This window comes from Phascolarctos cinereus, unplaced genomic scaffold (assembly GCF_003287225.1).
Source record: "Phascolarctos cinereus isolate Bilbo 61053 unplaced genomic scaffold, phaCin_HiC Scaffold_726;HRSCAF=1367, whole genome shotgun sequence".
NCBI classification, from domain to species: domain Eukaryota; kingdom Metazoa; phylum Chordata; class Mammalia; order Diprotodontia; family Phascolarctidae; genus Phascolarctos; species Phascolarctos cinereus.
In genome coordinates, this window is record NW_027556098.1 from 186329312 (window position 1) to 186343487 (window position 14176).

At 38.5% G+C, this 14176-nt stretch overlaps 1 protein-coding gene across 1 annotated transcript in view; it reads left to right on the top strand.

The window, feature by feature from the left end:
• HECW2 (HECT, C2 and WW domain containing E3 ubiquitin protein ligase 2) overlaps positions 1–14176 on the top strand; it is a 422966-nt gene that overhangs the window by 400066 nt on the left and 8724 nt on the right. Inside the window, 6 exon segments of the mRNA XM_020993535.2 lie at positions 1326–1424; positions 3246–3375; positions 4407–4553; positions 7105–7219; positions 10560–10645; positions 11452–11564. Of these exon segments, the coding sequence (XP_020849194.1) occupies positions 1326–1424; positions 3246–3375; positions 4407–4553; positions 7105–7219; positions 10560–10645; positions 11452–11564 (690 nt within the window).

Below are 14176 nucleotides of genomic sequence, written 5' to 3' on the forward strand. Positions count from 1 at the left end.
ATCCCTTTACTCATGGACATTAAAAAATTTCAAAGCACCTATTTTTGAGAGTGCCTGTTTGTTTTGCACTGGGTACAAGTGACTAAAATATGATTTAGTCATATACGGAGACATATTCATGCCCCTCTTTTCTTGCCAGTATCTTGAGGAAAAATCTAATTATGACTTAGAGGTTAATATGTTCAACTTTCACCCTAACTTTTTAGCTACCATTTGCAATGGAATCACTGCTATCTAACAGACATTTGGTGGGAGGAATCTGGCATTGGTGGAAGAAACAAGAAGGGACAAACTGTAGCTCTTAGTATGTCTCATATCTGCTGCTGCTCGAGAGACTGACTTAGGGAAGCCATCAGCTTCAACTACTAGAAGCATCATTACTCTCAAAATAAAGAGAAATGTAGGGGTATGCATTTTAATCATCTAGGTGAATAATATGTTATTTTCAAGAAAGTTTCCAAAATGAATCAGAATGAATTGTGCCTTGAGATGTTTAGAAGATAGTACATTGTCTCTGGGAAACCCCAAAAACTTCCAGAGGCAGAGATTTTCATTGCCCTGAGCGTTGAGAGGACAACTATCAGAATTAGGGAGGAGGGAAAGAGAAAAAAGGGGAAGTTCTGCAAAGTAAGATATTTAGTTGTATACCAGAGTGACAGAAAATGAGTTGGTGGTAGATACAAGGGAAATACCACTAGCATCAATCCAAACAAAGTGGAAGCAAAATCAGTAACACTTTGCCCACCGTTGGCTACCAGTGTGCACTGCTTTATACCTCAAGTGGTAGCCCTTAGGGATTTCTCACAAATGACAGTGAGCAGCTCATATTGGCCAAACAGGTGGTGCATGCAGAATATTATTCATACTACAAAATCTTTGGCTGTTAGTAATAGGTAACATTTATACGGCACTTGCTATGAGCCAAACACCGTACTTAGCACTTTAAAATCATTATTTCATTGGGTTCTCGCAACAACCCTGGGATGTAGGTGCTATTATTATCCCCATTTTATAGATGAGGAAGCTGAGGCAAACAGGTTAGTGACTCATCCAGGATCACACAGCTAGTAAGTGTCTGAGGCTGGATTTGAACTTGGGTCTTCCTGACTCCAGGCCTAGCACTCCATCCACTGAACCACCTAGCTACTCAAATTACAAAGATAACGAAGCCCAACAAATTTGACTCAGAGTTTAAGATGTGAATTTTTAGCCTAATGTAGACCTGGTTAGTCTAGGATATACATGAACTCCTTGTGGTCATGTAGAACCATTTAATAATCCACTAACCCAGGTCATGTGATTTGTTTCCTATTTTTCTTGTTCAGGTTCAGGTTTAGTGGTCGAATCCTTGGCCTTGCACTGATACACCAGTATTTGTTAGATGCTTTCTTCACACGACCATTTTATAAGGCCCTTCTCAGAATGTGAGTAAAAGTATTTTTATTCTTCTTTCAATCAACATGGAAAAAATACAGTATTTCCCCTTATTTGAAATGGAAAATTCCTGTTGTCAAAGTCAGTGTTTCCCTATCTGCTAACAATCTTCATTGGGATGTTGTTTTTATAGCTGTACAAATTTTCTGAAACTAAATAAGTTTTGAAGTTTTGTTTATTTGTCCAGCCATATTCTCTTTTTCTCCTTCTTTATTTCTGGATTGCCTACAAAAATCTTAGTTTTGCTATCTTCCGAACCATTTTATCTTTCTCATACTTGGTAACACATGTTTCTTCAAAACAATTGTACTTCAAATACGGCTTTGGAATGCTTATGGCATCAATTCAGATTATTAATAGAATAGCTGTGGGTTAGTCTTTATGACTCACAGAGTCCTCTTCCCTTTGAGATGGATTTTATATTTCACATTGATGCAAACTTTAAATTACTCTTGGCTTACTTCTCATCTTCCATGGCCCTTTCTATGTCTTTAGGATACCCTGCTTGCTCAAAGCCATCACTTCGTGAAAGGAAAATTAGATTTATGGAGGGAGGTACAAATAAAACTTCCATGGGAATTTTCAGTACTATTATAAAAATGAAAGACTGCAGCTAGCAATCTTTCATTGGAGCAAACAGCTGGTTCTGGCCTATAATAAGCAGTACATTGCAAGGCCAAGCATGGGTAGGCAGTATTTTGTTCTGTCTGTGGGACAAGTAGAAACAAAGTGAAGAGATCTTAGCAGAGAGACTACCACTACCCATACTCCTCTCCAACTTTGACCATCAATTCTAAATCTACACCAATCAACTCCTTTTCCATCTTCTTTAAAGTGAATCCCTGACACTCAGAAAGATAATTTCCAATAAAAAAAAAAGAAGAGACCACTGGAAAAATGTTCTAATACCCAATAGGAAAATACAGCCTTGAAAGATAATTGATTGTTGAATTGAAGACATAGCATTTTCTCCTTTCCTTCTAGCTTCTTTTGTGAAGATGGGCTGACATTCCCAGAAGAGATATGAAGCATCGCTTGCTTATTATTCTCCTCAAATATCCTTCACACCAGCCAGACTGGCCCTCCATCTCCCATCTCAGTGCCTGAAGGCCACTGACTTCTTACTTCTACCACTCAGACTCTCTAGTTTCCTTCAGGGCTTGGCCCAGGCTTCACCTCCTACATAAGACCTTTCCTGATCCCCGCAATAGCTCGTACCTCTCCCTCCCCCACAACTGCTTATATTGCCCTTCACCCTTCACCTCATGGGATGTAAACTGCTTGAAGGTGGGGGCTTTCATTAAATGCTTATTAATTAATTGATTTTTATTCTAGCTTCCTATCTGCTCTAATGGCTTTGCTGCTATCAGTCTACTTTCCACATTCCAGATTCATCGCCCTCTAGCTGGATATGGTCCAGCCCTTGGTCCCTCTATAAAGTGAGAGATCAATATTGTCAGGCAGTGTGGCATAATGGCAATAGCCCCGGACTGGACATTAGGGGACCTGGATTTTAGTTGGGACTTTGCTTTTAAGTGTCTCTGGGAGAGAGTACTTCACTGAACCCCTCTGGGCCTCAGTTTCTTCATCCGGAACATAATGGCATTGCAGTGGACTATCTCTACAATTCTGACTATCTTTAAGCTCTAGAACCTTTACAATTTCTTTATTTTTTTTCCTCTAGATTGGTTTTTAGACTCTAAATAACAGAAATCTAGGAACCACTGTTGCTTAGTCCATCTTTTTCCTATGTCCGTCAGTGTCTACTAATAACATTTTTTCAATCTTCGTCTTTCTCTTTGATACATTAGTCTGTGTGATTTGAGTGATCTAGAATACCTTGATGAGGAGTTCCACCAGAGCCTTCAGTGGATGAAAGACAATGACATACATGACATCCTAGACCTCACCTTTACTGTAAATGAAGAAGTTTTTGGACAGGTATGCACATGCTAAAGCAGTGTAGCCAGATTCTTTATTTGCTTCGTTAGAATTTATTGCTAGGTGATCAGCTATGTCAGTGGACAAACATCGGGCATGGCTATTTTTGGTTGAGTTTCACAATTCCTAAATCAGGTGAGTGTATCCATTTACTCTGTGAAGGTACTTCCTCATTGCAGAGTCTATCTCTAATAGCTACAGTGCCATCACAGAGGGAAAGGAGCTAAGTGGCAGCGTATTACACGTGTTGTTGTGTGAGCCTTCTTATTCTTTGCTTTCAAAAGTACAATATCTGCTATGAGCTACTTTCTATGTATCTAATACATTTTTAAGGCCCTCATTTTCATGGAACCCACATACTAAACATATATTTGTACCTGGCTATTATTCAGACAGGAAAATGCAGTCGTGAAATGAATAGAATCAATATTTTAATACAGATGTGCAAAATAGAATCAGTGACATTGGTTTATATTGTTCTGCAGGCATTAGTGTGGGCAGGGTCTCTGATTTTTTTTTTCATTCATATACCTTGCTGTTAGCTTTTTATTAGTTTTCCAGAATTCATAATATCTTTTCAACCTTGGTTCTCATCTGAATATAAATCCTTTACTCTCAAAGTTAAATCCTCATTTAAACATTAGATACCAATACATAATAAATGTTAAGCCATATTGGGGTTTATGAAAAGTCCTAATCAGCCATTCAGATGGCAAACAGCCAGTACCTCAAAGAAAATCAGCCTAATTTGTGAGAATTAGAAATAAGTACTGATACTCTGAGACTCCTTGGTGTCAGATAATCAGTCATGTGGTGCTCGCTATGTGCACAGCATTTGATGAAGGTCTCCTATAGACAAGATATGGAAGACACAATTCTTATACCGCAGAGATATGTTCAGTTATACAGATTATGGAAAAATGCTTTCATGTTCTTGGTAATAGTCTCTTTTGTAAATAAAGTGTAATACTTTGGCTCCATTAAAAATATTTATGTAAACATATATATATATTGTATACATTTATTCCAAGATCACTGAACGAGAATTAAAACCAGGGGGTGCCAATATCCCAGTCACAGAGAAGAACAAGAAAGAATACATCGAGAGAATGGTGAAGTGGAGGATTGAGAGGGGTGTTGTACAACAAACAGAGAGCTTAGTACGGGGTTTTTATGAGGTAAAGAAATTGGGTCTTTGGGTGGCATGCTTTGAATTTTGGTTTGTATAGATGTAAAAATCCATATATGGCTATCCACAGATGTCAAAATCCATCTTTTGTGTCTACAGATGTCACATATTATCTCTACCTGCATGAAGTATTCTTTTTTACATAAAACATTGATTATTCAAATTAATTTATGGGGAATACTCTGCTTATATGATAATTTTTGTGAGAAAATGGGGTGGGGTGGGTGGATTGTTGAATTCATGGAATTCTCTGGTTCAAGAGGTCTTTGAGTTAAATGTTTTGACTAGAGTTTAAATAGGATTTGATGATTTAATGACCACTAATATCATTTTAAGTCATGCGTGCTAAGATATGGGTAATCGAATCTCATGCTTGAGGGTGTGAAATGATCACACGTAATGGTCAGAACAAGCTAGTTATATGTTCGAGGAGGTTTTTTCCTTAGAAGCCACTAAGATCCTTTTCAGAACACAGAATCAAATTGGACCAATCATTATTTTGATGTAGTATGGAAAATTCTGATGCTGAGAAAGAGTATTTTAACTAAAAATCCCTAATACTTCTATGGATATGTGGTCTCATAGATGTGAGTATCCCCTCCAGCAAAACAGTCAGTCAATAAACATTTATTAAATACTTACATTGCACCAGGCACTGTGCTAAACACTAGGGATACAAAGAAAGGTAAAAATATAGTCCTTACCCCCCAGTAGCTCTGCAAGCAACCATGTAGACACAAGACATATACAGTGAAAATGGAGGATAGTGTCAGAGGGAAAGCAGTAGCAGTACATGAGGAGAGATGCTGAGAAAGGCCTGAGAAAGAGAAGGTGGGATTTGAGCTGAGTCTTACTAGCCAAGGAAACCAGGAGGCAAAGATAAGGATGGAGAGCAGTCTAGGCATGGGGGACAATCAATGAAAAAGGAAGAGTTGGGAGATGCTGGGTTGAGTGTCAGAAGCAGAAAGAAAACCAGCATGGCTGGATTATAGAATATGTAAAGTAGACTAAAGTGGGTAAGAAGACTAGAGAGGTAGAAAGAGGCCAAGTTGTAAAGAATTTTATACCAGAGGTAATAGGGAGCCACCGGAGTTTATTGAATGGGGGAGCGGGAGAGTGACATAGTCAGACCTACACTTTAGGAAGATCACTTTGACAGTCGAATAGAAGTTGGACTGGAGTGGGGAGAGATTTGAGGCAGAGGAACCAACCGGAAGACTATTGGGTAGTTTAGTATGAGATAACAAGGGCCTACACCAGGGTGTTGCCTTAGTGACTAGGGAAAAGGGGGATCAATAGGAAAGAAGTTTTGAAAGTAGAAATGACAAGACTTGGAAACTGATTAGACATATAGGTAAATATGAAAGAGTAGTTGAGAATGACACCTAGATTGTGAGACTGTGTGAGTGGGAAGATGGTGGTTCCCTCAATAGTAATGGGGAAGATCAGAAGAGTGGAGAGTATGGGAGGAAAGATGAGTTCTGTTTTGGACCTGTTGAGTTTGAGATGTCTACATGCAGGACAATGAGTCTGAGATAGCAATCCATCCATGCTTGCCCACTCTGTGAGATTCTCATCCATGTTGTCCCATTAGTTCATCACAATGGTAGTGGGGAGTAGGTGAAACCAATGTCCTGGAGAGCCTTCTCCGTGCTCTCTTGACATTTTAGTGAAGGCGGTATGGTACAATAGGGGAAAAATAAACTTGGGGTCTTGAAACTTGAGTTTGAATTCTGGCTTCACCACTTACAAATGTGTGACTTTGGGCAAGTCATTTAACTTCCACCCTCAGGTTCCTCATCTCTAAAATAAGGGTGTGATGACCTCTAAGGTCCCTTCCAACTCTAGAATGATGATCCTAGGATCCTATGACATGTTGATACCTGGGTGTAGCTAAGTGAAGCAGTGGATATAGTGCTGGACCTGGAGTTAGGAAAACCTGAGTTCAAATCCATCCTCAGACACTTACTATCTGTATGACCTAGCCTCTGTTTGCCTCAGATTCCTCATATGTAAAACAGGGATAATAATTGTACCTAGCTCCCAGGATTATTGTGAGATCATTGGCACATAGTAAGTGCTGTATAAATGTTACTTATTATTATTATGTTGTTGTTGTTATAGACACCAATGCTGCAATTAAAATTGTACCTTATATCTTACATTTACATATAAAACTTGCACATAAATTAATCTATAGGGGGCAGGTAGGTGGCGCAGTAGATAGAGCACCGGCCCTGAAGTCAGGAGGAGCTGAGTTCAAATCCGGCCTCAGACCAAACACTTGACACTTACTAGCTGTGTGACCCTGGGCAAGTCACTTAACCCTAATTGCCTAAAAATATAAAAAAAATAAAAAATAAATAAGTTAATCTATAAGTGTATATAAGTGATACATGCTTATTGGTCAATTTATCATAGAAAAGGTATATTCAGCACCACTTACTTAAATTCCTCCTCCCAATGCTATTCTTCTCTGCCAAGTCATTCACAGGAGGGACTTCCTTGACTCATCTCCTTGAACTCTCTTCCTTTCACAGGTGGTGGATGCTAGGCTGGTATCTGTTTTTGATGCAAGGGAACTGGAACTGGTCATTGCTGGAACTGCTGAAATAGACCTAAGTGATTGGAGAAACAACACAGAATATAGAGGAGGTGAAACTGGCTGAGTTTGAAGCCTTTAACCAAAGGAAGGGGTATGGGTTGGCACTTTGGTCTGAATTCTGTGCCGAGAAGAACATCTGGTTTCTACTCAAAGATCTGAAACATCCTTTATGAGACCTTGAGCAAGTCACATTTCCCATCTTTCCCTAGTTTCCTCATCTGGCAGACAAGGGAAATGCCATTTACATACCACCCAAGCATGTCATCATAATTAATTGTTGGTGATTATGTGAACACTAAGTAAATGCTTTGAAGCTAAGGGTTCACTAGCCAGCTACCTCCAGCCCAACCCTCCCTCCACTCCTATGGAACTTTAAGAGCCACACCCTTTGAGCCTCCAGACCAAGAAGTCTTGATTCCTAGAGCCACTTATTCCTTGACTCAATGCTGTGTTATCTAACACTTTTTTTTTCCTTCCTCTCCACCTATAATCTCATCTGTGAAGGGTAACTCCCTGTTTGGAAGCACCTTCTACCCAATGCAGTCAGAGTCTTAGAGAGTTGTCTGGGAACACTGAGAGGTGAACTTGAATTGTGTCAGAGTCAGGACTTGAACCCAGGTCCTCCTGACTTCAAGGCCAGGTCTTTATCCACTATAAAGGGATGTGCTGGAAGCAGCTTATACAGGCTTGCAAGAGCAAATTGTTCAATTTTTACTGTGAGCATTTATATCTTGGAAGTCAGCAAATGCTACAAATCAGGGCTTGCTTTATTGTTTTGTTTTGGTTTTTTGTCCTCATTGTTATCTAGACTTAAGAAAGTAATGGGGAAAATGTTAATGCAGATTAAACTTTTTTTTTCTGAAAGCCAGTTGTTAAACATTTACCAGCACCTCCCTGCCAGGATGCAACATTTCCACTTATCTAATTTGTGGTAGGCAGGCAGACAGACAGACAGATAAATGATGGATAGATAAATAGACAGACAGATAGTTGATTAACTGACAAGTAAATAGATAGACAGATATTTTGGAATTTCTATGCAGATATTCCAAATAGATAATTTAGGTAGATAGATATATCTATAGATATATAGATAGATAATTTGGAAATTGGTATTTCTAACCATCTACTCAAATCTTCAGTCAAATAATTCATACAGATGCCTTAGAATTTCATTTGCAATGAGATAGACCTGTTTTTTTTTAAAAAAAGTAGTTAAAGTTATGAAGCTTGACTTTTGAGCATTAAATACAATCTTGGGAAAGCTAAAATCCTTACCAAAACTTTTACATAGCAAGAAAGCTCTATAAATTCAAAGGAAGAAGACGATCTAAATGAAAAGTAATTACCAGAAAAAGGGCCATTGTAAAATACTTACTAAAGTATTTTGTCTTAGAGATAACCCTAAATATTAGCTGCCTCTGGATCACAGAATCACAAAATTTAAGAGTCAAAAGAAACCTAAGCATCTCTCTAGTACCATTCACACCCCACCAGAAGGGAATCCCCATTGATAACAGAACTAGTGGTCCTCCAGCTTCTACTTGAAGACCATCACATAGGGGGAACTCATCACCTCTAGAGGCAGCCCATTCCACTTTGGGACAGACAGCTCATGTAAAAACTAAATCATTTTAATCCCCTTAGCTAGAAATCTTTAGTCTTCTGTGGTTTAAGGTAAGAAGTAGGTATCTTTAGAAGCAATTGTTGTTGTTTGTCCTTTGTTCTTGAAGAAGGCCATGACACCAGGGAGGTGATGCCATGACATGCAAATGAACTGGATTTAAGTGAGGAAGGGCACTGTGGAGACATCTGGGGCCAGTGGCAAGATGTAGATAGTGAGAGACCTTGGTCTTTTTAAGCTAAGGTCTTTAACAGATCTTGACTGAGGCATTGCCCTTCAGTGATTAAGTCTGGGTAAGAAATGAAGCAGAGAATGGCCTATTTACTTAGAGGAAAGAGAGAGAGAGAAGAGAGAGAGAGAGAGAGAGAGAGAGAGAGAGAGAGAGAGAGAGAGTGAGAGAAAGGAAGGAAGGAAGGAATTCAAACTGAGAGGGGAAGACTCTTAGAGTTTCTAGGCAAAACAGAAACAATTGCTATTTACATTCACTCTGAGCCAATCAGGGCCCAAACAATGACCAAGTGGGGCTTGACCTTGGATCTATTATTGGCCAACCAATAAGAGCCAGAGTGATCTGGGTTTAAAGTGTGGTGCTTAAGAAAGAAATCTAGCCAGTAAACCCCAATCTATCTTTAGAGGTTTTGCTTAGCTTCCATCAGTCCTTTTACCTCATTACCCATTCGTGGCTCTTTCATCCCATCACACCAATCCTAGGCTAAGATCTTTTCTCACTTCCCAGAAGCAATTTCAAGTTTCAGCTCTAAGCTCTAAGCCTTAATACTCTAGCAACTAGGAGAGGCAATGTGGAAGAGTGGAAAGGGCTTTGGATTTGAAGTCAGAGATCCAGTATTTAAATTATCTTTCTGTCTCCTGTGTTACCTTGGGCAAAGTCATTTAACCTTCTGGGTGCCAATTTCCTTATCTATAAGATGAAGGGCTTGTGCCAGATGACCTCCAGGGTCCCTTCCAGCTATAAATCTATGATCCTATGGACTACTTTCCACTTTCCTCATGTGATCTCTACATGGTATTCCATCATTAAAATTAACTCAGTTAACTAAGGTATTTTACTAACTAGAACACTTCCCCAACTTGCTTTTCTCTGCACTAAAAATCAATAAGTCATATCCCCCATTATATGACAGTGATGGAGTTGGAGGTAAAAGCTGGTTCAAATTGATGTTACTGTGTACATTTTATAAATATTTTCACTCTAGAAGGGCAGGTGAGCAGTTTTTCCAAGGATGCTATAAAGTTTATGAACCAAAATAGGTACACTAGCATAGGGAATGACTGAGGGCCACCTTCTTTATTCCCTGGCTCAGTCAGATGATGGTAGAGGAAGAATTTTCCAAGATAGAGATCTGATCATAAATGCAGGTAATAATAGTGGGTAGGAGGACAAACTTGCTCACTCTTCTTTTTTTTTCTGAAGGGATTTTCAGAAGATCTGTCTTGTAGCCAGGTAAGATGAACCTGTAGAGCAGATGAATAAGCAAAGGTCTAAAGAGTTTGTGGTTTACTGAAGGTCATGTGGCTAAACCACTGGCAAGTCCAAGATTTGAAACCAGGTCTTCTGATCCCAAGTCCATTATCCTTTTCGTGGTATCACGCAGCCTACCTGGTTTGAGTTATGAATCACTGTCCTGCTTTTGAAGATGATGATTTGTATTTGAAGGTTTGGGTGTTTGGTTTTTTTTAACATGTTTCTTCATAGCTTAAATTAGAATTAAAATAACATAGATTCTTTCTTGCTCTTGCTTTGATAGGATATCATGACAATCATATTGTAATCCGGTGGTTCTGGGCTGCTGTAGAAAGATTCAACAATGAACAACGACTAAGACTGTTACAGGTGAGATAGATGCCCATCGGGCTCTTCTTCTTATCGATACAGTGTTGTTGACTTTCAAGTCTTAAAACCATCAGGTACATAAATATGTGTCTAAATAGTCCAGGGACCAGATCTGTGGTTTCGTTAATATAGGAAACTCTTTGGAAGAGGAAACTTTCTCTCCTATTGCAGGTTGGTACCTTCTCTGCAACTTGTCATCTTAGGGAGTTGTCTAAAGCACTGAGAAGTAAAATGACTTTGCCCAGGGTCATACAGCCAAATATGGCAGAAGCAGGACATAAACCCAAGTTTTCCTGATTTCAAGGTCACCTCTCCATCTACTATGCAATGTTTCCCTCTTCCTCAGTAAATGCTGGATTCAATTGACTTGTCATCTTTCTCGAGATGTATAGTATCCACCAACTGCTAATTTTCTGTGGTTGAATCAAGGCCAGTCATTTCTCCTTCCTCCCAAAGGAGGGTGAGAGGCTAAAACAGCCTTGGCAGATGGTCCTCCCTCCCAGCAGGTTGTAGTTAACATTAGGCCATTTTTTAAGTCCTATTTACCAATATTCCTTTATTTAATTTTGCCTCCTCCTTTAGTATTACAAATCTTTCATTCTTCTCTGGTTGGATGTTAGAATTTCTGTGCTGTGATTATTCTGTGCCAAAACCCCATTCGATATAATAATTAGAGCCTAAGAACGATGCCAGCAGGAAACAGCATGCCACTCTTGCTCAATACCTTTAAACAGAACTGTTCATTCTTCTTTCCTTTCCACTGAACCATATTTCATTTTCTTATCCTGTTTTACTTTCATTGGCAGTTTGTCACAGGCACATCCAGCATACCCTATGAAGGCTTTGCTTCTCTGCGAGGGAGTAATGGGCCAAGGAGATTCTGTGTGGAGAAATGGGGGAAAATCACTGCCCTTCCCAGGTAAACAAAACAAACCAAAAGAAAATTAAACAAATCCTCTTCACTATTAGAACAATATTTAATAAAGAAAATTGAAGTTACCTCTTGACCTAAACTGGTTAGTTGTCTTCCCATTAAAAAAGTGGGCAGTGTAGGAGAAGTCTTCAGGTCAATGTTGTCTTTCTATCCTGAGCCCTTAGCATTGGTGCTTAATGAATGTTTATTGAATAGAATTACCTCTCTAGTTGAGTCTTCCTAAAGGAATTTAAAATGCTTTCTCACTGATGCTTATACCTGCATTTTAAGATAGAAAATGCAAAATAGCTCATACGTACAGATTGTGTGTATGTTGGTGTGTCAGGATGTTGATATGAAGATGCCTTTTGCAACCATATGTATGATTTCTTAGGATTATCCCAGTTTCTGTAGTACCAGTTATCTTGAAAATATTAGATATATGAATTCCTTTTTATCAAGTAATACTATGCTCATTTGTAAGTAATATTAGGTTATCTGACAGTGTTCTGCATTGTTTTACTTTCCTCTCCAATAATTATTTATAGAAATTCTAATTCTTTCTGAATTGAATCTTCATTTACAATAAACTCAGTTTCTTTATGATGGAAAAATATTTATTTTACTGACATATAAATATTAATTCACTTTTGAGTAAGAGCTATTGTCTGTGACCAGTTTAAGACTTGAGGGGAAAAATGTATCTAAGGCTGAATAGAAAGATTGAGGGCTAGGGGCGTGGCATAATAATAATTAACACATATAGTTCTTTCAGGTTTGAAGAGCACTTTAAGCACAACAAACCTAGGTCAGTTTTATAAGGATTATTATCTCCATTCTACAGACATAGAAACTAGGATTCCATGAAGCTAAGTGACTAAGCCAAGATCACACACCTAGTAAGCATCTGAGTCAAGATCTGAATCCAGTTCTTCCCAAAACCAGGTTTTCTAGACCTTTAAAGATTACAGTGCACTTCCTCTCAGAGAAACTGCTTTAGGCTTGTTTTATTTATTTAACTAGAATGATATTTCCCTTCTTCCCCTCATTCATAGATAAAGAAATTTAGTGTCAGAAAAATTAGATGACTTATCTAAGGCATTTTATTGTGAGACATAATCAAAAGTTTCTTTAAGTGTCAGTGGTGTCAAGTGGATTTTCAAGGCCTTCTTTAAATCCTCTCTGGTTTGAAAAAATGTCAGTGCATTACAGTGAACAATGTGAAAGCATATTTTCATCCTATCTACATCACCATGATACTTCCTTAGCAACCTTGCTCTAAATTGTGAAACTAAGGTACCACATCCTGCAACCTCAGAACCCTACATGGTACTATTAGATCCTCAGTTGAGGTGACTGGTATATCTTGAATCAGCTTTGGGGGATGGTAACTTTTATTACTTGAAGAATGATTTTACTTTACTGTTTTTCCACATGGCAATTACATCATACTTGGAGAATTACTTGTTTGTGTCAGATTTAGAAGGTCTCTCTAAAGTCTGAGGATACATTTTTTTTTCTCCCCTCTCAGAACTTTTAGGGATTAGCCTTCACAGGACAGGGTAGGGTCATTGTATTACCTTCTTTCTACTTAATTCTGGGCATCCTAAGCCCCTTAATATACTTTGACACTAAGCTGCTGATATCAACCACATTTGTTCAGTCACCATATTATTCACTGAACTTGGAAAAGATATGTGAATATTGATGAAAGCTGATAGTTTGCCATTCATCTTAGATAACAGATGTGATACTAATAAGTAGGTGGAAGTATATTAGGAACCTGGTTGGGTCAATATGTTCTCCATATTCAAGAACAGGTGATTCTGTGCTGACTTATTTGTAAATGGTAGAACAATTGCACAGAAACAGATGGGAAATTAGTGTACATCTTGTCTTTCCCTATATTTGTAAGCTAAGGCTACCACCAGATTCTGAGTTGTTCTTCACTCATCAGATCATATCAGAGAGAGGTAGAAAAAGACACAGTAAATCTCTTCCCTTCTTAATTTCAGCACAATTCAAATTAATTGATGTTTATATGATCATGGAAAGGGCTTTTCATTAGCTAATATAATTAAACTTGATCATTGTAATCTTTACCTTTTAACCCGGACTTTCCCCTTAATAACCTAAGCCTGCAGAATAAGTGGATACTCTACTGAATGTGAGATTTGGAGACTACTTTAATCTCCACTGGTACAGGAGGTTGTGGTCTGCTCAGGCATCATTACTGTTATGAGAATTTTATATTTGTTTCATGGACAAAGCTTGCTCCCAGATCTCTCTAATTGAAATATGACATGTTGCATTTAGTCTAAACATATCTCTGGGGTCTAGCTTTAAGATTTTCTTAGAATTTGCCAGATCACATTTCTCATAGCATCAGAGGAAATAAACTAGACCACTTTCCTTAGTGCCATTAGGTACCTTACTTTGTCAGTGAGGAATTAAAATCCCTATGATCTCAGAGAAGGGTCCATAATCCTATATCTTTTTCTTCTTAGTGAGCCACTGTCTAATATCTAATTAGTGTATTTGTGGAGGTTACTTACCCTCTGCCCAGGTATTTGGATATTGTTCCACATGGTTTCCTTCTTACTCTGTCCTCTCCCTCC